The sequence below is a fragment of the Strix aluco genome, chromosome 2, assembly GCF_031877795.1.
Source record: "Strix aluco isolate bStrAlu1 chromosome 2, bStrAlu1.hap1, whole genome shotgun sequence".
In the NCBI taxonomy this organism is placed as follows: domain Eukaryota; kingdom Metazoa; phylum Chordata; class Aves; order Strigiformes; family Strigidae; genus Strix; species Strix aluco.
In genome coordinates, this window is record NC_133932.1 from 135,836,023 (window position 1) to 135,861,051 (window position 25,029).

At 39.4% G+C, this 25,029-nt stretch overlaps 1 protein-coding gene across 2 annotated transcripts in view; it reads right to left on the reverse strand.

Moving 5' to 3' along the window:
• The window catches only part of FCHSD2 (FCH and double SH3 domains 2), a 167,244-nt gene that overhangs the window by 5,985 nt on the left and 136,230 nt on the right, over window positions 1–25,029 (reverse strand). For both annotated transcript variants that reach the window (XM_074816522.1, XM_074816521.1), the window contains 7 exons: window positions 23,224–23,340; window positions 21,433–21,537; window positions 7,640–7,801; window positions 2,252–2,386; window positions 1,367–1,450; window positions 1,062–1,239; window positions 466–686 (listed from right to left, as the gene is read on the reverse strand). In XM_074816522.1, coding sequence (XP_074672623.1) covers window positions 466–686; window positions 1,062–1,239; window positions 1,367–1,450; window positions 2,252–2,386; window positions 7,640–7,801; window positions 21,433–21,537; window positions 23,224–23,340 — 1,002 coding nt within the window. The remainder of the gene's footprint in view (window positions 1–465; window positions 687–1,061; window positions 1,240–1,366; window positions 1,451–2,251; window positions 2,387–7,639; window positions 7,802–21,432; window positions 21,538–23,223; window positions 23,341–25,029) is intronic.

Genomic DNA, 25,029 nt, shown 5'->3' on the forward strand with positions numbered 1-25,029 from the left:
GATTACAGAACTATATTGAAATGAGGGCATTTTAGCAAAAATTACTGTAATACAATATTTGGTAGTCAAAAATTGAGAGGATACAGAACAGATTTAAGTATGAAAACATTAAATTAGGGCTGAGAGAGCCCGTAATTCTCTTTTTGCCAGGTTCTGTTTGATGTCTCAGTCTGTGCCATAAATTAACTACAGGAAGCAGACTGTGAATTTTCTCCTTTGGTTCATTTCCTTCCTACCCCAATATTTGCCTTTATTCACAAATTTGTTACATTTACCAAAATATATCAGTTGATAATTATTAGGCTGGGTAAAAAACTAAAAGGTAAGTACTCAGGGTTTTTTTTTTTTATTTAATTTGGTTCTAATTTTTTTTCCTAAAGAAACAGCAGATCTTTCCAGCCTTGCAAAATCACCCTAACAAACTAGTATCGTCCGTGCAAGGCAGCACCTCAACTCTTTACGTACCTGAATATCTCCAATCCACTGAGTCTCTCCATTTTCTGAGGCCGTAAGCTCTTCAACTAATACTGATGGGAACACCCCAATGCGCCCGTTGAATTCTCCTTCCCAAAAGCCATCATCGTCTTGATTTTCCTTGTTCAAGATGCGGATGATTGCTCCTTCCGGGAAGGAGAGCTCATCATCTGTCTGGCCCTCGTAATCATAAAGTGCTTTTACGAAACAGACTGAAGAATGGAAACGGGGGAAAAAAAAAGTGTAATTGGCAAGAGTTTAAAAAAAAAAAATAAGTACTATATGTACTCTTATGGTTGGACTCGATGATCTTAAAGGTCTTTTCCAACCTAAATGATACTATGATACTGTAATTGCTGAGTCAAATCACTTTAGTTTTCACTGGTTTTAGTTAATGTTAATCTCAACTCTATGCCACAGCCAGGTTAATTATGCAGATGTGATAGGAGACAGATAATTCTTGAGAACAGTTGTACTCAGATACAAGTCAAATACGAGACATTCTCAGGTGCGACACCCAGACTCGATATGCAGAATGCTTTCGAGAACGAGCTTAATATACTCTTTATTTTTTAATCAGTATTTACCACTGGAGTCTCCATTCAGGCTGCCTGAGACTAAGTCAGCCTCAGTGGAGTTATTTGAGGTGTGTGATCGACTGTCCAGTGCCGCGAGGGACTGCAGCATACTCAGCAGGCTGCTGGATGTCGGGAACTGCAGGTACTTCTCCGGCACGTAACCCACTTGACCCGCTTTATTCCGTGCCTGGAAATAAAACGACAGAAAAGATGCTCTGCTTTTGTGTACTACTCTGAAAAGAACTCAAATACTTTCTCCCGTCCCAAGTTCTATTTCTAATAGTGAAAAGAAAACAATCTCAGAAAAATGATACCTTTACCCAGTCTTCCATATCTCCGTCTTCAATAACCTCCAAAACCTCGTGCTCCTCTATGGTCAATTCATCTGGCTGAGAAGCCTGAAGTGTGTAACAGAAGATTAGAAAATAAAAGTGTTTTCAGATGCACGGGACAGGCAGTGTAAAGAACATTCTCACCCAGACTTCTATTAAAACTTACAGGTTTTAAAAAATTCAAAATGTTACGATGTAACATACTCAAAAACTTACTAATGAGGAGGGTTCTGTATACTTACTGACATTCACAAAACCCTTTTCCACTCTAGAGACAGATGGAAGCCCCCTGAATGCCACCCAGCACGTCAAACCCTATTTACTTTTGAAACTCTAATTACTCCGTACTCTAAGACTAAGCCTAAGCCTGCCGTCGGCCTCGGCTGCCGCAGCGGTGATTTACAGCTGACCCAGCAGTGCTGGCCGAGGTAAATTGCACGAATGCAGTTTGTCAGCAAAGCTTTAACTCACAAATGGTGGTGTCGCTATTCCAGCACAAAGAGGAGCTTTGTGGTGCAGCGTACAAGCGTGCCTGACACCCAGAAGGCATTTCTAATATGGCCACACCGGCTCAGCAACAAAAATTAAAACGTCTTCTAATGGCAGGCACGCAGCTGGTCTCCTTGAAGCCAGACAGGGACATCTCCACGCACATGCACAGGCTCCAGTACTCTGCCAAAGTGTAGTTTAAGTGTGTTTCACAACACTGCTGCAGTTTTTCACTAGATGCTCGATGTATTTAATGTGTGCCATTACCGAGTCAAGTGCTGACAACCTGCCTCAAACTCCCAGAGGCACAGTCACATCTATTATCTGTTTGTTGTATAATTCACTTTTCTAATCCGTTTTTTCAAAAAAATCACAAACCTTATATGAATAAACAACTTTGCAGGTGAGAGGATAATTTCTTAGAGTACCAGAAGGGCTAGAACTACTGTCATCAAAAACATCCATGCTGTCTTCAAACTCTTCACCTTCTTCCTTTTCTGCATCAGCATTAATCTATGAAAACAAAATAAATTTGGCATTATACCATCAAATAAAAATAAGTGAAGAAATAACAACAAAAATTAATCGAACGATATTCTTCAGTGTAGGGTATTTACTGCTCATGATTATTAAAACTGGACAAAAAACAATGACTCAATAATATTCAATACGATTCTCAGGTAACATCAGGAAAACAGTCACCAAACCAAGCAAATACAGGGAAACAAAAGAATAAGAGCTGTCACCAAATCCCATCTTTGCTGAACTCAGCTCTATTTCTTCATTCAAGCACAGGCCCATGGCCTCTAAAAAGAACTGCGGAAGATTTTGGAAACTCAACTGCTGGACAGTTATTTGCATAAGCTGTGAAACAGTGACTAATGTACTTTGGAGATGCTGTTTCAGAGGCATAGTGAATAGTTTAATGGAAAAAAGAGTCACTTACTGAGAATTTATGCTATTAAAAGATTAATGTACCTGTGACCACAAGTTATAAAATGAAACTGCAGTGGAAATAAACTTGAAAAAATAAAAATTAAAAAAAAAAAAAAAATCAGCCTTCCAGCTGGTGTATTCTGCACAATAGATTTGCTGCAGTTTATATTAAAAAAAAAATAAATCCTTAGAGAAAGCATGATGATTAAAAACTAGCTATAAAAGTTTAAATAAAAACTGAAGTCAATACACTGGAAAAATACAAGTTTCTATAAATGTAGTTTGGGCAACATTGACATGAGCTGTGCTTTGGCCTTGTGCCTGGATTAAACTTTGAATAAACACTTTATCTCATGTGAAAACAGGCAAGTCCTTCAAATCAAAGCCACACTGTTATGGTATTTGCCATCTCCCCTTTATTTATTCCTTTTTATTTGAGAGTGAATTTGGTATTCCTCGTGAAAGCTGAAAGGCTGGTAAATCAACAAAAAGTTAGGCTGAGACCAAAAAGCCACTGTGCGGGCTCCCTAAAGCAGCTGCCTCCATACCTCTGCTCCGTAACATCTTTGCTCTCCTACACCTGGAGTAGAAGATCACCAAGCTTCACTATTTTGTGATTTGGATTAGTTTTATGTTACAACTTTTACCATATGTCCTTGTAATTCATGTTATTTTTTCCCTGCTCGTTGTCATTCACGTGGAGTTTGCATCCATTGCTACTTAAATGCATTAATGGATGTTGTAGTAACAAAAAAATCGCTGTCCTACCTAGCTAATGCTTTGATATATTACCAACCAACTATAAATTACAGCAAATTTAAGGTCTCCCCCTCCAGTTTCTAACTGCCTTTTGCTGTGCATGGTCTACATCCCAGCAGCCAAAGCTGACATGCAGCTGACAGCCCTACGAAACATCATGGAAATTAGTGTATCATGTCTAGAAAGACTCGTTTGTAAAATATCTGGTCCTGGTTTTCTAACACGAGGAGGAAAAACACATTTTAATTTTCAGTGTGTGGGCTGCTCAAACTCCTTGAATAGAATCATTTGCAAAGTAGGCACACAGAGGGAAAACAGCACTAATGATATAGAAAACTTAGCAGTTTGTTTCATAAAGCTCATCTTTCTGTGGAGTCTGGTAATGAAAAGACATAATAAATAAAAAAAATAAATAAAATAAATATAAATATAAATACAAATAAATAAATACAAATAAATAAATAAATAAATAAATAAAAGACAGTGTAAGCAAAGAATAAATACATCAGCTACAATCATCCCGAAGGTATGTAACAGGGAACAAATGTAAGAGTAAAGGCGGGTAAGGCGACACGATTAGCTCGATTATACATATGAAAAAAGGCATGTGAATAGATTTCTCGATCTGGTTTTGCTGCCCATCCTACACAAAAGGGATTCAATACCAAAAAGAACACCAAAACTGCTTTTCTTCTGTCCTCAGAAATGCACAGACCCTGGCCACAACAGAGAACACATTTATACTGAACCGCCTCCGGTTTGATTTGGACGTATGACCTGTAGGAGCTTAAAAAGGCTGAAATTTCCTGCCAGTTCACTAACAGAGCAGCCACCGGAGCACGGGGAGGTGTCGATCAGCCAGAGGCAGTTTGCCATACCCGTATTTAGGGACTGAAATCACAGTTGGTTTCGCACAGGTTGCTGGTACCAGATGACCATCAGGCCTGAATATGAACCAGTAACCTAATAATTGAAAGAAACTATAAGCTTTGACAGTTAAAAGATGCTCTATGCCTTTACTAAAAGCACCATTTTCACGTTCACAGTAAATGTACCAACTGCAAACTTTATTTCTAACCCTAAAATACTGTACTTCTACTGTACAAATGTTTCTCATAACTGTACTGCTTCAGGTCCCAGCAAATACAGAACAAAACACAAACCCTGTAAAGACGTTATTCTTGCCTCCTTTTTGAATAAATTACATAGTATTTACAACACATTTGTTGTAGGCAGCATAAAGGTTTCCCAGAGATGTTAATATGTAAGAGTAGCATTGCATACGTTTTCCAGGTGACGTTAGAATTAACTTTTTTGGGCATGTACACTGGGAAAAAAAGTCTTATCTCCTCAGATTACGCATTTCATCATTATGGCAGAAAGTCAGCCAACTGGATAGGTGATGGGATATTAACTCCTTCAGCTTGTTACATTATTGGAGCAGGTTAAATAAATACAGTGATACCAAGCCATCGGTGCTGCCTTCTTCTTTTTAAGCTCTTTGAAAAGAAAATTTCCCGAGAGCTTTGCTGATCAAATTGTATCACGACAAATACGGGCATGAAGCAAAGCAGCGCACAACGTAAGGATGGCAGAGAGCTGCTTTCTGAACATTAAACACTGCCTGCTCTTCAAGGGTGAAGTGAAAGCACTGCTTGTTATATGCTGCAGTTAATTCTTCTAATCGTTGCAAGCAGCGTAATTTCGGTAACAGTGCTAATAATTCCATCTTCGGGCTGTCCCCATCTGGCCTGCCAAGGTCAACAGCATCTTTTTTTTTTTTTTTTTTAATACGGGAGCGTACGTAAGTGTAAAAGAGGAAAATAAGAATCAGAGTTTAACCTCCCACGCTGTGGCATCTGCTGGCTCGCCAGGGACTAGCAGAGGGTTTGGCTCCAGGGCTGACTGTTGGCATGGCTGATGAGACAGAGAACAAGGTACTGGGCGCGGTCCAACGTGCACAACGGGAAGTTAAAGGAGGTGGAGTACAAGAAGAAAGGGGAAAACCACTGTTAAACACAGCTATGTAACATATCCTCATCTACCCTGGCTAGAAAGGATCTGAAATGGAAGTCGGCACAAGAACTCCTTTGGGATTGGGAGGGCTGGAGCTCGGATCTGCATACTACACCTTTAATCTCTAATTATACCACTAACCATGGGAGTAAGGCCTGCAGAGACAGGCTACGCAGAGCAGGGACTGTAACAACCTTTACTGCAAATCACCGTCACCGTGTTGGAGCTCTGTGTGTAACATCCCAGAAGCAACACCCTAACACCCTGAAGAGAGCAAAGAGTGGGTCTTGTCAGGATTTGCTGAGCTTCAGCGCGCGCTCACTTTTTTGAACTAAAGTTGACCTGTACATCCAAAAAAACCTTTCCCTCTAAGGGTTCGCCACCATTACCAAGAAAACAATAAAGAAGCAGAAAAACATGAAGAAACATGGGAACAAGCAGGATTTTTTGTGTGTAGATAGCACATACTTGCTGAAATGGAGATTTTGTTTCTCTTAGGTGGTCAGCGAGAGCAAGCCATCCTCTAAATTGTTTGCAATGCAATGAAAAACCACATCCCCGTTCCCCCTGAAAGCTTTGTTAGACATATTCTGTCTGTCCAAAGCATTGAAGATTAAAAAGAAAGTGTGAATTAATTAATTTTAATAGCGTATGAAGACTATAGTTAGGAAAACATCCACATGCAAAGTGAGACTTTATAAAAGCCTCTGCGTTTTGTTAAATATATAAACACACAGAGAAAATTTAAAATTTGTTCGAGGCAAACTGACCAAACCTTCAGGAATTTTATTTTAGTTGGTTACTGGTGAAGAGCAACAGATTGGTTAGTTTTACTGCCCAAGGTGACAGCTCAGCATCGCATGCCATGTAGGGGAATTGAAAAAAAAAAGTTTTTATGAGCTCTTTTAGCAGTTCCTCTTTTCTGAACAGGGTTCAGGCAGCTGTTCGATTCAGCCATCACTATTTATTTTTGAAATATATCATTCTTGGGGGGCTAATGGGGAGGAAAATGAGAGTTTGCTTTTTATTTTTTCTTGAATTACATAAAAATGAGCTTTCTTCCAAGCTAAACAGATGGGAGATGTCTCTAGCCTATTTTGCAAACCAGCCATAGACATTACAAACGCAATTAGTCTTACGCAAAACTGAATAAAAAATAACGACCAATCTTCCACTGATCAAAGTTGCTTTTCAGTTCAATTTTGGGTATATTGGATAAAATTTTCAGAAGAGTTAGCTTGACTTTGAACACAGCAAGACACACGCAATTGAATTTAACAGTTTAAGAAGTTACCAACTCTTTGGATGAAATGCAGTAGTGATCAGGTTTGTGGTCTGCTCCAATTTAACTTCTTTACTGCTTTAAGTGAAACTAGTGATTCATATAGAAAATGCCAAATATTTACTGTGTCTCAAATAACACGGCAGTAACTGGCAGGTGAATCGCAGTAACATCAAAATCTATGACAAATCTTTGAGGGAAACATCTAACCCTGCTCACAGGAATGGACAGTCTGTTTTCCAAGGCCTTACGCTGATTTTTAATGAATTAAATTTTCATCTCAAATATCCAAATCAATTTGGGAAAGAGGCTTTGCTCTGCCAATGCCTTTCACTGTGATCTCTACATAAATGACTCTTTAAGAGATGATGTAGAGTCTACAGTTTTCTAAACATTTAGAAGAATAAAGCCTTTCATCCAAGTATCTCGGATAACATCGTAAACTATTAATGAAACTTCAAAAAACCACGCAGACATTTTTCTTTTCAGGAGATGGCAAATATATGTTATGGCACTTATCCAAGGTCAGAAAAATCAATCTAAATAAACTCAGCAACAGAACCCAGAAATCCTTTTTTTTTTTTTTTTTGGTTGGTTTCTTTTGCATTAAATTCAGCCACATGCTTCAGCCACATAGCTACAAGATTTTTCCAGTTAGCTAACAAACAACCAAATATTATCAATTTTGGTTTACAATCAATATTAACTTAGGAGTTGCTACTAGGGAAGAGCCACATGGGGACGAGGTGAGGTGAACTGGTTGGAAGGCGTACCAGGTGTGAAGAGCCGTTGTTGGTCACCGAGGGCAGGCTGGCCCAGCGTTCGTTTTCCAGTTCTTCCATCACTTGGTTCATGGCGCTTTTTAGCCACGTATCCACGGACACACCAATCTGCTTCAGCAGATCGAGACGGGCTTCTGCTTTCAGCTTAATTATCTGAGGAAATAAACACGCACAGGTCAGAATTCTTTCAAGATTATGTTTCGCTCCTTGCCACGATTCAAATGAGTTATTTCCTGATCCGCAAATTACTCAGGTGGCTCCAAAAGCTGCTCAACGTGGAAACGAGTCCGGCTCTTCATTTCCTTGCCTGCAGGAACGTGGTGTGAGAGCCAAGAGACAGGGAATGGTTTTCTAGAGATGCAAAACTACAGGCACAGCCAATTTCACAAGTTGGTGTTTTTAAAATAACATCTGTTCGTTTACGCTAACTTTCTATTCATATATGCTAGTGGTTGGTTAGTTTAGATTCTTTTCAAAGTGCAAAAACTCAGACAAAACCCAGTGCTTCACAGTATTTTTAACATTAGGAATACTCCTGGGCTACGGACCCTGGATGCCCTCACAGCTGGTGACTAAACTGGATGTGCTACACAAATAAATCTGATGCGATACACACACGCAAACCCACCACCCCCCAAAATGAGGCCATTTTCCACCAGCGCTTGCCAGAGATCACAGTAAGTTTATTTGTTATGGAAACAGAATATCTTAATAATTCCAAAATTAAATAAATATCACACTTCAGTGAACAGATTCGTGATTTTTGTCTTTAGAACAGAACGAAAAGTTAGGTTTTCTGACAGCTGGGTTCAGCTCAGCATCCTGGCATGCTTTGTGGCCTACAGAGCCAAGGCTTTAACAAATTCATGGCAAACCACCACCCTGATCCAAATTATTTAACAATCTAAACAGGAAAGAGTAGCATGAAGAAATTCACAATTTCAAGAAAAGCAGAATTTCCAGAAAAGAAAAGCAGAATTTCAAAGACCGCATCAAGAAGTGGGGGGCAAACCTAGGAATAAAATCGAGGATATTTATGTCCAGTTCAGCCCTATCATCATCGGCCTGTTGCACTTGCTCATCAGAGGAACAAAAATCAAGTGATTTACCAAAGGTCCTTCAAGTGAGTCACTGATGGAGGCAATAACAGAAACTCACTGAACCGCCCTGGAGTTCTTCCTGCATTTCCTTTCACAGCATTGTTCATTCTTAGCACGTTACTGGACAAGTAGCAAAGTTCCATCTCCCTTCTCGCCCTTCCGCCCCCCTCCACGGGGATCAGAAGCCCTTTACTTCAGCATCACTGCCTGTATTGACACATCAAGCTGTCAGCGGTGCTGGGGAACCAAGCAGAACCAGCAAAAATAGATGGGTCTAAGCCAAAATCAGAGGGAAATTACTTTTTCTGTAGTGACTGAAGCACAGTAGACTGTGTAAGAATCGACGTACAGTGAATTAAAATGCCAACAGGTGCTACATACTTTTATCTCTTACCCATATCCTGACTACATACAAAATTTTGTGTTGAGCTGAAATGATACTGGTATTTGTCTTGTTTTTGACATGCTGCTGCACTTTACTATTATCTTTCTATTAAGAAGATAAATCAGAAAATAAATGACTGTAACTTTCATTCAGCTGAACACTCAAACGTGGATCCATTTTAATTTTAAAACTATTTGCAAAGGTGACTTTAAACCTGTTTCAAACAATGAAACTACTTTCGAGAGCTATTATTTTTAATTCCCTTTAGAAGAAATGTGATTTTTACAAAGTAGATAAGTTATTAGAGTAAAATTTATTCTGTGACATGTTATCTTCATATGGGTACAGCTGCATGCTCATACAGAGACTGAAGGATCGGACAGGGTGGAGAAATATTTCCCATGGGAAAAGCCAAAGCCACTTAGCAAGTGAAGTGTCCACTTCTCCGTGCAAGTGGTCTTCAGGTGAATAATTAACACGTACTGTAAATACTGTTCATATAGCTGAGAAAATGAGGAAAAAACTAAAATACATTAATATGCATCACACTACTTCAGCCAAGATTCAGAAAATACTGATTTAAAAAGAATAAAAAGTCCAAAGATTGATCTCACATCAGCATTTACACTGAAAGGCAGATCCTTTCAATTCAATTGTGGCATCAAGCATCTTCTGAAAACCTTGTAAGTCAGTGTGGCCCAAGCCCCAACCTGAAATTTGTAAATATTTACAAAAGCAATACCTATGAAAAGGTCTGAAATCACAAGTGTTAGATGGTGTTAAGAGTTTTGAGTTCCAGGGGTGAAGGGAGTAGGAATTTTATCCCTTTCCTGGTCTTAGAAAGGCAATACCTCTCACTTAGATTGTTTCATTTTGCCCCTACTTATATTAGTTTGCATATTTTAAAGCTGTAAGAACATGGAAACAATAATAATTTTAATTAATCATTAACCTTTTATTTCGAAAAATTTGTTTTAGGAGCACTTATTAAATTGAGAAGTGGATTTCTCACTCTATCAAGCTAAACAGAGAACACACTTTAAATCAAAGATGTTAGCACAGATGGGTTGCACCAAAAAAGCTGAATCCAAGGACGCCAATTTCTGCACGTGAACACACCTCTCTCCTGTTAATAAATATTCAAGATTTTGAACAAACCCACCTTCTAACTACATCTGTTTTGAAAGAAGGGGTGATGAGTGGCTCTACAGCACCCAGTGAAGATGAGCACTGCTCCTGCCTCTTATCTGGATGCTCCTACACCCAAGATGAAGTGTTGGAGCACGGTCAGCTCCAACCCTGGCAGCTGCACATCAACGCGCAGGTCAGACACCTGTAGTGGGAGCACAACCTAGTCCAAGGCTACTCATCCAGATGGGGTTAATTTGTGACTCTGGTAGGGCACGGGTGGGTTAGCGGCTTCGGTGGCCACATCATCCTTTTATTGGGTTCTGTTTGAAACTGTGATAGATTGACTCAGTGCAGGTCAGTGCAAGTCATTTGCTTTAGCTTGTTAATGAGAAACTCCCCATTTCATCACGTTACCAAGCTGAGGTGCCTCCGTGTATATATGTACTTGTGGAGTAAAGTAGCTATCCCCTAATTTGTCTTTATATTCAGACATCATATTACGAGGACTTTCCATATTCCTTCAACAAAAGTTGCCTGGGAAATGATCAGCCTAGTTGTTCTGCTGTTTTACCTTGTTATGCAATTTCCAATTAGCTTGAGTTATGCAACAGCAATAAACATTAGTCTAGGCATGCTATAAACATTTGTAGTTCATATTAGCACTCAGTCTGCTGTAAACCATGTTGTTTGTACAAACTTGTTAGTTAAAATAAACAAGCTGCTCCAAGATCCTTGACTGTACTTGCTAAGGGTCAGACAAGAGTTTTTAATTCAAGGTACCCAGCGAATCCAATCGAGTTACCCCACTCTATTTACACACAGTAGTCTTAATATTCAACAAATGTTTGTTCCAAACCACAAATGTTTTGAGTTTCATTCCACTGCAGACAAGCCATAAAAGTACTTACAGTATTAGGTCAGGCCTGCACTTGAAAGATGGATAACGTTATTTACAAGCATACATATATTTTAACCTAAATAATTATACTGGTAGACCAGAGTTAACAGCTTCCTACCTATATGAAAATAAAACCAAAACCCAAAACCAGACAGTAGTATAACTTTATTCTGCTTCTCACACAGGAACAGCTACATATTTAAAAATACAAGCACCTCATTCAAATATCACTATGTCTAAATTAGCTGGGGTTTGATGCTTTCATTATGCCAGAATAAAATGTTAAGTAAGAGGGAAACAAGGGATCATCCTGCAGAAATACTGGTGTTTTCACCTGCACCAAGTCATGCAACAAGCTTTTCTGTGTGTGTACCCAGGCACAAGGTAGGCTCTTCCCTTTGGAAGGTGAGGGTTCTGCAAAGCTGGAGCCCTGACTCCAACATGGAGGGACCCGCCTTGCACGAAGGTTGCAGCTCCACGAGGAGCCAGATTCCCACAGTTTCTGTTCCCCAAAAAAGAAAAGAGCTCCACTCTCTGTTTGACACGGGAAGGTAGTCAGAAAGTGATGCAGTGACAGGAGACACGGTGTGTTTCCTGACAAACAATACCCTTAAAAAAGGATGCACTCGTCCTCGAAGCCTTGTTCCCTCAAAAAGATCATATATTTCAAATTAAAAACTAAACAAGGCTTTAATCATTGATTTTCCCTCTCAGCCAAATGGACTCTAGCTGACACACATGCTTCCTGACTGAGTGACCTCCACTGACAGAGGCTCACCCACTTGAAAATATTTGAAATCAAGTAACCACTTATATACTAAGTATCTCCAGGAAGGCTGCTGAGGTTTAAAAGCACAGGAATGCTGGAGTCCAGCACTCACTCTGAAACCTGGGTGCTGCTCAATTTTCATTATTAAGTCTCATTGTAGGACAAATGTTTTCCTATTTAACAGTGAAATTGCTGTTTACAATTACTATTTACCAATTACTGTTGATAGCTAAGGACTGGGATATCTTTGCACTGATTTAAAAACTGTCAGCCACCCACAAAGTTTACAAACAGTGTTCTGGGTGGTTCCTGTTCTCTGAGCTGTTCTTTTGCCTTAGCTGATGGTAGGTTATAAGAAGATGAAAGAAAAAACCTCCAAAGTTTTTAAAAATATAAATATTGTTATCTATTTCTCACATACCTATCCTTGCTCTACATGGAAGAAGGCACAGTTTTGTTTATTTACTGTTCCAGTCTTAATTAAGCAAAGGCTTTAGACCTACAGCTTGCACAAGATGAAGATAAACAACTGCTTTGGAAGTCATGAAAATTAAAACCAGCAAGAATACGTTACATAGCTGTTCTCTATTCCCAGAAAGAAAAGGGCCTGTAAGAAACCAAATGTTCATTTACATCCCACAAACACCTCGCTTACAAGTCTTTTAAACTCATTTATAAGTGTTGGGGTAAAAAGCAAACACAGAAATCCAGCAAAGCTGATCTAACGCGGCCCCTTAAATATTTCAGTTTATGACTGTTAGATCACTTTTGAATGGAGTTTCTTGAAAGTAGAGTTGCTTTAGTTTACACGATTTTTCAGGGCGCAGAACAAGACCGTGACTCTTGCCCATCAGAGCGCTGCCCTCCCTGTCGTACATTCCCTGTGCTTTTTCATCTGTACTAAAACCACTTGAACCCCACTGCCCAGCCCAGATTGTTTCTCTTAAAGAATTCAGAATTATTTATTTTAGATGAAGGTTATACTTACGAGCATGTTCAGATATTAAAATCAGATTAAATTAGGATTACAAGTAGACCTGAAGTGTCTTTTGTGAGAAATATTTGACTCCACTGCAATGTTTTTCTAGTGGCAGGAACAAAATCATTAGTGGGTTGGATAGTCTCATTTGGCAAATTGTTTTAGCTAATAAGAAAACAACATGGAAAGGCTGGAAAGATACTATCTTTATTTTTCTCATTTAGAGTAATTTTTGTTTAAATTCTACGCTTTTTTAATTAAAAAACTATGAAAACAAAACAATGTTTTTTAATGAGAAATACCCTATCATTTAAATTTTGCGTCACCAGAATTAATTTGCCCATTGACAGGTAGAAGTAACTGTGAGTACAGTAAAAACAAGTATTGGAATGCCACAAATTTCTCAAAACACAACGTAAGCCCTCCCCTGAAAATCAGTTTTAAATCACAGTCCAGCATTATTAAGCAGGGATGCATGAACAGATAATCCAGGTAGCTCAACTTTCACTGCCTTGTTGATGTTTTGGGTGTAGAGTTAGATATGCCAAAAACGCCCCAATCAAATAAAAAATCCCATCTGACACAACTCATCTAAAATTTTGATCCTTGAGGCACAAACTTGAGCTCTGCCTTGAAAGGGGAGTCTATCGGTAATTTTAGCTGTACAGTGCTCACCTGCAGTACTGTAAATCAAGACCGTACAATGCCAGAGATTTATAAAAAACAGGTAAGAAAGATATTCTTTCTGCTCTAACCTGTGTTTCCCTTGTCTTCTCTGCACCCCAAAAAATACACTTGCTACCTGGCTCCAGGTGAAGCTCAGCCTGTGCCTGCAACAGAGCAAGAGCAGTGAGTTCTGTCACAGCCTGGAACCACCCACTGCTATGAATCCACCTGGCCAGGACCAAAAACCCCAAACCCAGTGCTTTTTCTGCACCAGCTAGGGAACGAGCTAATAAATGACATTTTTCAGCACAACACTGAGTGGGTTGTTTTAAGTGGGAGGATGGGTGTGAAGTTTCTACAGATATTACAGCAGAGTTAGTTAATTTATATGCTAAATATTCTGCATGGAGTTAAATCAAACGAGCCTCTTAAGGTGAAGCAAACAGGAAATGAAACACTGACACAGATAACATGTCTCAAGAGTGAATGCCAAGGTTAAGAAAACAGAGGTGAAGCTATTAATGGAGAAGAGCCCACCTGCGTAGCTGCAGCCCAACTGGAAGGCTGATTTTTTTCCCAAGCTCAAGAATATAAAAACACTGGAGATTCCTAAACAGAGAAAGCAGTTGGTAGGGAAGGAGATGGAGAGGAGATGAGAGCAGTAGCAAAGCATTTTGTAGGGTTTAAGAAGTTGTTCCCAGGCTACTGGTAATGGAACTGAATGGAAATTACCCACATTCTGTAAGTAGAAAATGAAATGGATATAAAATGTATGTATGCAAACCTTTATTAACACATTTCTCTGCAGTCCTGGTAATGAATACTGGTTCTTAATATAATGAAAGATGTTGCATACATTTCATAGTCAAAAGAGGCAGTAAGACTTAAGCAGAGGCTGGACTAGATTCACCCCCAACACTCCTAACCCAAAATGATACCACTTTCAAACCACAGGTTTAAGGAACTGAGTTGGATTTGCAGTGTGATCCACCTTTCAAAAGAACTGAATATTAAAAAAAAAAAAAGACAAAAAGAAAATCTACAAAACAGGCAACTTTAATATTCTTGTGGCCCAGCCTAATCCCTGATCCCTTTACCAGAAAGACTGAGAGATCAGATACAGCAATCACTCGTCATCTCAGCAACATTTAAAGTCATGATGACTGTTATTTGTAGGATGTTTTCAAAATAACTTATCCATTTGTTTTCATATATAAGGATATCTAACCTTTATAGAACAGAGGGATCTATATAGAGAGCACATATGGCTCTTCAGTTGACTATATCCTTCCAGGAATCTTTACGACTGGATTTCATCATTAGTTTCAAAACATCTCTGTGTTTGTTCTTGCCCCTTCATCCCACAAAATACTTTCCTCTGTTAAATGTCCACTAATGAAAAAAAACTCTTTATCATTATTGTGAATTCATATACCCCAGTCTTATAAAGACTTCCCTTCTCATTGTTCATACCAGAACAAGCAGGTTTGTCAAAAAAATATACTGTGAAATATTTAAGCAGGATCCGAGCCTATTGCATGCTCTCCAAATTTCTCACAGCAAGTCCCTGAAAAATAATTATGAGAAAGTATGAATTCAAGATAAAAATTCACAAATATGATAGTAAAATTTTTGCAACACTGCAGTTGGAATGATTAAATGTTGGGATACGGCTGAAGAACTAAGGCTCGTACATCTTCCTAATACCATAATACAGCTTCAGGGCTCTGATGATGTTCTCAACGACATTCTCATCTCTGCACATGTCCTCACTAAACTGTTTTACACCAAAAGAGTTCAAAATTCCTGATCTGTGGATGTTGGTGGCATTTTTCCAGGCTAGTCCTCAATCTGCCTAGCCGGAAAGACTAAGAGCTCCTACAAATCTCCTGCCGAGAAGGCAATCTGTTTACCTAGCACAGCCCTCCCAAGCATATGTTTCCTGAGCAAAGCCATAGATGGTAGCAAGTGACATTTTACAAATTCAACTTTTTTGGGGTTGGTAGCCTCATTCCACGTCATTTATTTTAGTGAAGCATATGGAAGTAGCTTTCCTCACAGTTCTTACGAGCAGAGAATGACACCACTCTTGCAGTTGAAAGGTTCCACTGCAAGAACACACAAATAAAACCAGGCTGAAACGTAGCTACGTCTACTTGAGACGCAGTAGGACCACATGCAGCATACGATTAATAGATTAATCCTAAGATAGAACAGGAGCCCAGCCAGCAAACACAACTGTTACCACAGCACAATAATAAATATTCATAGCCAAATATAAGGCAAGGGAGAAAACAGCCCTCTATTTACAATTAAAAATGGACCTCAGCTTCTGAACTAATCAAATGAAGTAAACAGCACCATAATAAGTCTTAATCAAATCTTATCTGGTACAAATACTCCCTTGAGAGTTGTAGATATCCTAATGATGACACAAAACACATCCCCTTACAATGAAGTGGAAATAGGACTAATTGCTGTGGAGGCCCCAAGACCTTCCTTGAGCGTAGACCTGAGCACAAATGGGGAATCTCCCATCATCATTGAGAAAAATTATGTCAGCCCTGGGACCAGCTATACTGCTTGGTGAGACCCACACTGGGCTGTCAAAGTACCAGAGTCTTTAGTTTGATAGAGACAAAATAAGATGAGAGGAAGAATTTGAGTAACCCAGCCTCAGGGTCCAGGATGCAGGCTGAAAGAAGGATTATAGAAACCAAGGGAACAGCTTCAACTTTTGTCTTCCCTTATTTCTGCAACACAAATCAGTGGAGACAGTAAATTTTTCTCTCCAATAGTTTAAAGGGACATGGACAGTGGAGAAATAGAAAGCTATTTTAAGGCAAATCAGATCTATTCAACTGGCTGAATTAACAGCTGTAAAATGCCCAGCAACCTTCCTTACTGTTGTGACAAAAATGAAAGCTTCAAATACAGAAGTTCTAGTTCAGTTACCTGAGTTGGTTGAGTAAGTACAAAGGAGCTACAAGAATACTTTATTTTCTCAAATTACTGAATTTCAAAGGCATTGACCTCCTTTAGAGATGATGCTTGAATCGTGCCACCTTCAATTTAAGTGAGCACCCTCTGCTTTCAGTGCTTGTCTTTATCAAAACCCAGCCCTGATGCAGCAGTGGTTAAATGCTGTTTTGACAAGGCTGGAGTTCCTCTGTGATCTAAACTCTATGGTGTAGCATTAACCACAGTCAATTTGAGCACTCTGCCAGTGCCAGAGGTATTATGAGACATACTCTAACATTCCCTTTAAAAACAAGCAAGCAAAACAAACAAAAAACCTTTAACAAAACAGAGACTTCCCATTTTCAAGAAGAAATATGTGTTCTAGTTATCAGTTACAGTCATTGTACATCATCTACCATGTATCAATTGTACAGGAGCACTCCGGCATAAGCTGTAATTTTCCCCAAACTTTAATCAAGCATGTTTCTGCTGCCTGAAACATCACAAGGAAAAATACCTTCTATCCCGGGGAGAAAAAGATCAAAAGTAACCCACTGAGCAGTGAATATGCCAGTCTAAGGTTTCATGTTCAGGCACTGCATCTTGCAGAAGACCAAAAAAACTTTAGTTTCTCCAATGTGTCTTGATCCTGTGCACACTTTTTCTGTATTTCTTTCCTGTATCTTCAAATTACGCCTGCTTCCACACCCATCGTGCTTGTCAGAAAATACATAAGTTATATGTATGGTACAGTTCCTCAGCTCCTCTCAGTTGTTAAGATTTCAAAAGATTTGGTGTCTCTGAGGCAGAGGGCAACGAGATGAATACATCTATGCACAATACACCCCAGAGAAATCACATTACCAATATTTATCGTCTCTAAAAGGTTCTGACTCAGCTCATGTTCTATTAGATGGCACACAGAGACCTGTTTGTCTTCTGAGAGTTTAGCAGGCTGGCACTGGAGCAGTGTGTCAAGAATGTAAAATTCCCCAGGGAGAAACACGCAAGTGGAAGCATCTAGCGATGACCAAAATAGCTTTGCCAGAAGAAAGGCAAAATTTTATCCCAATCTGTTTGTGAAGTTATCTTCCCCTTCAGAAAGGATGAAGAAAGAAAAGGAGGAAGAGAGTAAATTTGCAAAGGAAAAAGCACCAAAGAGTGGGTGAAGAAGCCAAAATGGGATAGATCAACAGGCATGCTAGTCCAGAAAGGAAATAAAAATAAAAAGCATTTCAAGAGAAAAACATTAAAAAAACCAAAAGGAAGACGGTAGAACACCTCTGGAATGAGGATACATACTATCTAACACACCACAAGAGGAGAGAAAGCGTGTGCACAGACACATGCACACACATGTGACCTACAAATAACATTCAGCAAAATGTCTTCAAAGTGCTGGCAGTGCACACACACCGTCATTTAGAAACAGTAAGTCCTACACATGCTGCTCTGCAGGTATTGCAGGTTGATGCAGCCACTGACTTGAGGAAATTATCTCAAGGTTATGAAATTCATACCCTGCAAGCACTGCCATCTTCTAGATGTGCTACCCTCTAGTGCTTTATTCAATGAGAATAGATGGGAGCTTTCCTCGTGAAATTTGACCATCGTGGCAAGAAACAACAGTACATTAACCAATACTTGTTGCAGCTGCGAGTAAAGTGTGTTGATACCTTCCCAATAAAACAGTTTGTTTTTTTAAAAAAAATAAATCTACATGCTACCATCAAACACTTTCAGACACGGCCCCAGAATATATTACTCTTCCAGTTACAATCACAGCAGTATCCACAAAGTTTTGCAGATGGTAAGACTTAATGTGACAAGGTGATAATGAACTAACTAGTGTCAGAGGGCAAATTACTTTGGGCTGTTCACACAGTGCAGCCGTGTATGGTGTCAGGCAACCATAAAATATCATTCCTTCAGTAACAGCCACAAAGGTAAATCCAATAAAGAGTTCTTTGTATGTTTTGGGGACTTCTTTTTTTGTTGCTTTACTTTATAAATTGCACACATCAAACTGACTTTCACAAAAAGAAACAAAGCCTGTGCAATCTTTCTTTTCCCACCTTCCAAGTCCTCTTTTTCTGAATAACGTGGAGGTGTTGAAAAATCTTTCTCCTTCCTAAGCCAGGTCCTTCCACTAATTGCCCACTGACTCCTGCCAACTCTCCAGACACTCTTCTTTCCCCACCTGCTATCCTGAAAAGGACCTCTTTGAAGCAGGGAGATAAATCAGGGGTGTCTTTGCTTTGCTTTCCTCACCAGCTGCAGCTCCTTGACCCAAATGCAGTGCAGCGGGATGGGGAAAAGGCAGCTCCTCAGCTCCCCTACAGCCTAAATACATGACTATAACTTTTTGCACAAATACCATTCCCGTACCCAACCATCAGTAATTCCAACTTAATCAGTTGCACTTAAATATGCAGGAATGCTGCAAATGTTTGGTTTTCACATACTGAAAAGAATTATAATTGTATTACAAAAGAAAATGGTTTTACTCAAAGCTTACATAGTTTATTCTTCTACAGATCGTACGTGTGCAAAAATCTCTTGTCTAATTATTGGTCCTGAAATTACTTAATAGGGCCACTTAGAGGACTGGGGACTAATAAGGGTTGAAGCTAAAAGAAAAGCCCATTCCTAAGTAAAAAGGCTTACTGAATTAATTTACTAGTCTCTCTTAAAAAAAACTCTGTACTGTAAGTAACTTACATAGCAATATGTAAAAGTCACGAAGTGGTTTACACACCTTCCATTCAAAAACTCAGAGACAACTTCATGCCTTTGAAATACACACTAGAAAACTTGTACCAAAAGAAAAGGAAGAAAATAAGTGAAAATCACCCAGCTACCGAATCTTCCTGGACTCAAGTACTTGGCACTTTCACCCTTTTCTGTTGGAAAACAGAACACGTGTTAAATATTAGAAAGGTAAGGGACATTTTAACTACAACTCACTGGCTAGCACTGGAAATCCACGGAAACACAGTACTTGGTAGAAAGCATTTAATAGAGACAATAATGTAAAACACATCTCGGGGAAAAATATTCATGCTCTCTCCCTCTTTGGAGTACTGTTTGGTGTTTATAAGGATGCGCATATATGACTCCACATTTGCGCCTCATTACATCTGAGAATTATATGCTATTTTTGTCCCCCTCCACTGCTTCATGAATCACCTTCCTGGCCGTGCACTCCTTGCCCAGTATGTTTCCCAGCGGAGCTCTATCCCTCCCTCTGCTTTTGGAAAAGACTGCTGCCTTCTACAGCACACTACAGGGCTTATTTCAGACCTCACATCTCTTTTTTTATATAGAAACCTTGCACTTCTTGGCACTTTCCTTCTATCCTCAGTTATACTCTGTGGCTGTGGCCAAGGCAACTGCAATTTTGTCTCAAGCTCTTTTAGCTAATTCTCGCCGAAAAGCCAACCTTCTGCTGGGCAAAAGTCCTCATGTGCTCTTAAAATTTCTTCTTTGCTAAATCTGCATAGGCAATAATTGGCATGTTATCCCTGCCTTTGTGCTCTCTATAACATTCATACAGGACCATGGCCTGATTTCTACTGCCGAGATCCTTCTTAGCCATTACTATAGCAGCACTTACTTTCAAAGTTCTAACTTTCCAGAATTTAACAAATTAAAAATATTCCTGTCAATTTTTCTCTCCCCCAGGAAACATGTTATCTCTTTGCTCAGTTTCCACTGATTTATTGGGTTCTATTAATTATGCATTCTTCAGACTTGCAAATACTTAAGTTCCAGACTTATTTAATTTGTAGCTCTTGTAATATTTTTGTGAGAACCTTCTCCTCTGCAACTTCTTATCCTGATTTTATTTCTTTCTGCTGCTGCTTTTATCTTTCATTCTCAAGCTCTCTGTCCTTGCATATTTAATCATTAACTTTATATACACTAAAGTAGTTTGGAGTATAGTCTGTTTGAAATAATTCACTCAAAATGAAAGGCTATTGCATTTTATAACACTTTCTGTTAAGAGAGCATATTCTGGATTTGTTTTAAAAAGAGAGCCTAACATCACACCAGTAGGAGGAATATTTTTACTCTGTATTTTCTAACCTCTTGAACTGTAAATCACATTTCTAATTACATCAGGTACTCTGAATATCTAGCGGTATGAGAAGCATTAACTGAAACAATTACATTTGCTCTACAGTTTTAATTAAGCAACCCGCTCAGCTGAAAACTAATAGATTAGTTCCTGTGGCTTGCAATAGGTTTTCTGAATCACTGGCCATGAAAACGGTTAACTTCTACCAGCCCAACACTGGCAGTCAAGTATGAAACTAGTTTATCTTTTCATGAGTCTTTCTTAACCCAGAACACGCCTCATAAGGCTCCGTAACTGTTACAAAAGTACCTCAGAGTAAAAGTAGTAAGAGGCACAAAGATTATTTCAAATATTTTCCCATCAACATTATAAATTAATATGTATATTAAAAAATACTAGAAGGCACACCAGTGTATGGCAGTTTCTTCTAGAAGCCAAAAAGCGTGAAGATAGAGATACATGATCACCATTTTCTGGTATTAATTCCTTCAAGCAGAAGGAAACTAGTAAATGTGAGATTGTTTTTTCTCTGTTTAAGACAAAGCCCCTAAATATAGAGATTCTTGACCTTTGCACAATAGCAGAAAATGCAGCAAGTTTAATCATTCTTCATCAGGAGGTTTTTTTAATATTACTCTTCTAATCTTGAGGTTTTCATTAAGTTGGTTCAGTGATTTGAGAAGAATGAAATCAAGGAAAAAACAGGATATCTTAAAATTCCCTGATTTTTGATGCTAAAATTTCCATATTTCCACAGACAAAATTAAATAGCTGTAACATAAATCCTTCTGTGCCAAAATAATTTCCTTCTTACCTCAGCTTTGCGAATACTCTCTCTGGCTTCATCTATTTTCTGCTCCAGTTCTGCTCGGGTTTGCTCAGACATCACAGGCCCATGGCACTCTAGCTCTTCAAGTGTCTGTCAGAAATAAGAAAATACACCACAGATGTAGTAAGTGCTAGCAAGTCATTTACATGATAAATATTTATGATGAGTCAGGGAAATTATTGTTTGATTAGATGCTGGGTTGACCAACAATGGTCCATTCCAGGAAAAAAGATGATGACCAAGGCAAAGCACCATTTAAAAGCACAGTATTTCACATGGAAATTCCACTTGGGGGAATGCTTCAACATCTTCATGAAAACATGATATTGTGGTAGGAATCAACTCATCTATATTTTGATAATTACGTATTTAAAATGGATATGTTGCTCCACATTTATGTCAGGGTGAAAAAGAGCATCTTAAACATGGAGAGAGAAGTTGCTAATGGCAGCCCTGCTGTAGGGGAAGCCAAGACAGGTTTCCTGCATTCACAGGAACGTTGTGTCCAGAGGATTTGCTGAATCATGGAAGATTCTTTGGAGCTTCTTAGGTTCACGTACATGTATGTTGACTGTACAGATCCAAATGAAAAATTAAAAAAGTGTGCGACTGTACAAATCGTCACCGGTTATCTGCAAATCTGTGCCTGGTTCAGTGACTGTTCATGCACTTTGTGTTAAAGAGTCTGGAGAAAGAGGAGAAGGAGCATCAGGTGCTAGGAGCAGAATCCACGACAGCCCCTCCTTCCTCTGAGGAGAGTTTTTTCCTATCACATTTTGGTTACAGACTCTGTTAATACCCCCTGCCTGGTGCTACAACTTCTGATTTTTTGCTATAGAGTGACCCAGGTTCAGCAGAAGACAGGTAAGATGGTGAACGCCTACTTGGGCCTTGCTTCCTCCTTGGTGTATTCTCCTGAGGAATGGCTCAAATCTCTAAAGTGGAACTAGAAGCCAGGTCCTCCACATCCTGGGCAGCACTCACTGAATACTATATATTATATATATTGTAGTATAGACACATCCTCTTTAACTGAACTGAGCCTATGCAAGTTAGACTTGATTTGAGCATGTGAAACACATGTTTTTTAGGCAGAAGCTAGCCTGGGTCCCAACGCTCTCTCTAAACAAGAGCATGAGAGCCTTGCTATAGATGTTTAAGGAACTCGGTGACCCAAGGGATGCATTTCTACTGGCTGACTTTATTCTCACTCCTAGACAGTCTCAGCTGCATACAGCTACCTGAAGCCCCAGTTAGGACATCCTAGTACAGCTCTAGGTTCTTCTATGTTGAGCTGCATATGTAGAAATAAATTTATCAGTACACAATTTTGCATCTTTTCATTAGATTTAAATGCATTACTCTTGCATTTTCCTAGTGTTGAACAGACTTTTGATATCCAAACGAATGTATTTTTTTCTGCGGGTAATATATACATGATGTGGTGGAGATAAGAGAATCCCTGAAACTTGAGTTGGAACAGAAGGATGCTGTGTAGAATAAAAGTAGGTCTCTAAGTTATCTGCAGTAAAGTAGAAGCTGTAACTTCAGATTTGTATGGGAATAGCAAAATGTATTGATGAACGAAAACGTCTGAGGAGCTGCTAACCTGGCAGTTTGAGTGTATCACATCAAGAAAGGCTAAGATGAAAATGGCAGGTTGCCTGGAGAGATAACAGGACAAAAGTAATTCCTTAGCACTTGGAGCAGCTCCTCTTTCATGCAGTGGGGAGCTGCAACAAATCAAATCTGTAAATGAATGCTCTCCTAACCTACCCGCTGACTGTGGATGATGTTTTTGTGCTCTCGGGCTACCCGGGTAGCCCATTTCCGAGCCTCCTTGTTGAGGCTGTGCTCTTCAGTCGTTCCAGTTTCTGATTCCAGTTGTCGACTCTGGAACAGAAAACAACAAGAGAACGAGTTATGACATAGATCCAGGGCTACCTCTGTAGATATGATGATATTTAGTTATAGGATAACTTTATATTACATTTATCAGCCTGGGATCTGGTTTCATACAAACCAAGAAATTCGATTACACAAAGTCAACTCTCTTCCTTATGACCTTTGTGATGGTACCATGTTGTGGAAAGCCAACTATGAAACCAAAGCAAAGTTCACAAGAATTCACAACACAACTGTCTTGGGAAAATCAGCGTGACACTGAATACCAAACACAGTTCTATTGCAATGAAAGACATTCATGAGGAATAAAACTGAAGTACTGTTTCACCCATACACTGTATCAAAGACACGAAGAATAACTAGCCAAGGAAGTCACCTAATTTCTAAGGTAAACATGCATTACAGGAAGCAAAGAAGAAAGGTTGTGATCCAATGGGCCATTTGGGCTCATTCTTTGCTATTTGTGATAATGCCATCAAATATTTTAGAAGAGCACAGCAATTTCTGTCCAAACAAAAATTTGTCTGCAAACCAACTCAAATTTCAAATCACATTTTTGATAGTTTCATCTTATGCCTGTTTTTATTGCGTCAATAATAAAAAATTCTCCCCCTCAAGAAATGCCAACTAAAGCAAGATGAAGCAGTTCTCTACTGTCTACAGATTGAACAGAACCCATGTGAAACTCTGAAGACAGAGACTTCCCAGCATTTAATTACTGAAATCAGTCCCAATCTTTCTATGATTTCTATTACTGCACTACCCAGTGCATTTACATATACGTCTCAGTGTTTAGGATGTAAATCAGTCTCCATCTTTCCACTGAAGTAGGTTTCTTGATATTCATTCTATATTTGTGGGTATTCTGTACACATTTACCACACCTATACTACATAAGGATAATTATTAATAGTGATTCTGGAGAGAGTCCAACAAAGGGCCATGAAGACTGAAGAATCTCTCCTATGAGCAGAGCTGAGAGAGCTGGGACAGCTCAGCTTGGAAAAGAGAAGGCTCAGGGGATCTCACCAATGTGTATCGATACCCGAAGGGAGGGTGCCAAGAGGACGGAGTCAGGCTCTTCTCAGCCGTGCACAGGGACAGGACCAGAAGCAACAGGCACAAACAGACACATGGGAAGGTCCCTCTGAACATCAGGAAACACTTTTCACTGTGAGGGTGACCGAGCACCAGCACAGGTTGCCCAGAGAGGTTGCAGAGTCTCCATCGTTGGAGAAATCCAAAAGCCACCTGGGCACGGTCTTGGGCAACTGGCTCTGGACCAGATGACCTCCAGAGGTCCCTTCCAACCTCAATCATTATGTGATTCTGTGATTATTATTTTTTTTCTGAGCCAGTCTCATACTCTTCCCATCAGTAAAGTTAGCTGTGAGATGTTATATTCACCCCACCCTCCCGGGGTGTGCTCCTGGCGCAATAGAACAGATTCTTACAACATACATTTCAGTGGTTTCTCCAATTTCAGTTAATCAATACTCTGAAAGGGATCCTCAAGAACAAAGCCTTTTCCTGGAGGACTCGCTGACTCATGCACATCTCCCTACTGAGACAGTCACTGCAGCCCAGAGCCACCCTGCATTCCTTTTTATCACAAGTCCTCTTCAGGCTGATATAATCTTGCCCAACCTTTGAGATTGACCAAAAAAATCCTGTTAT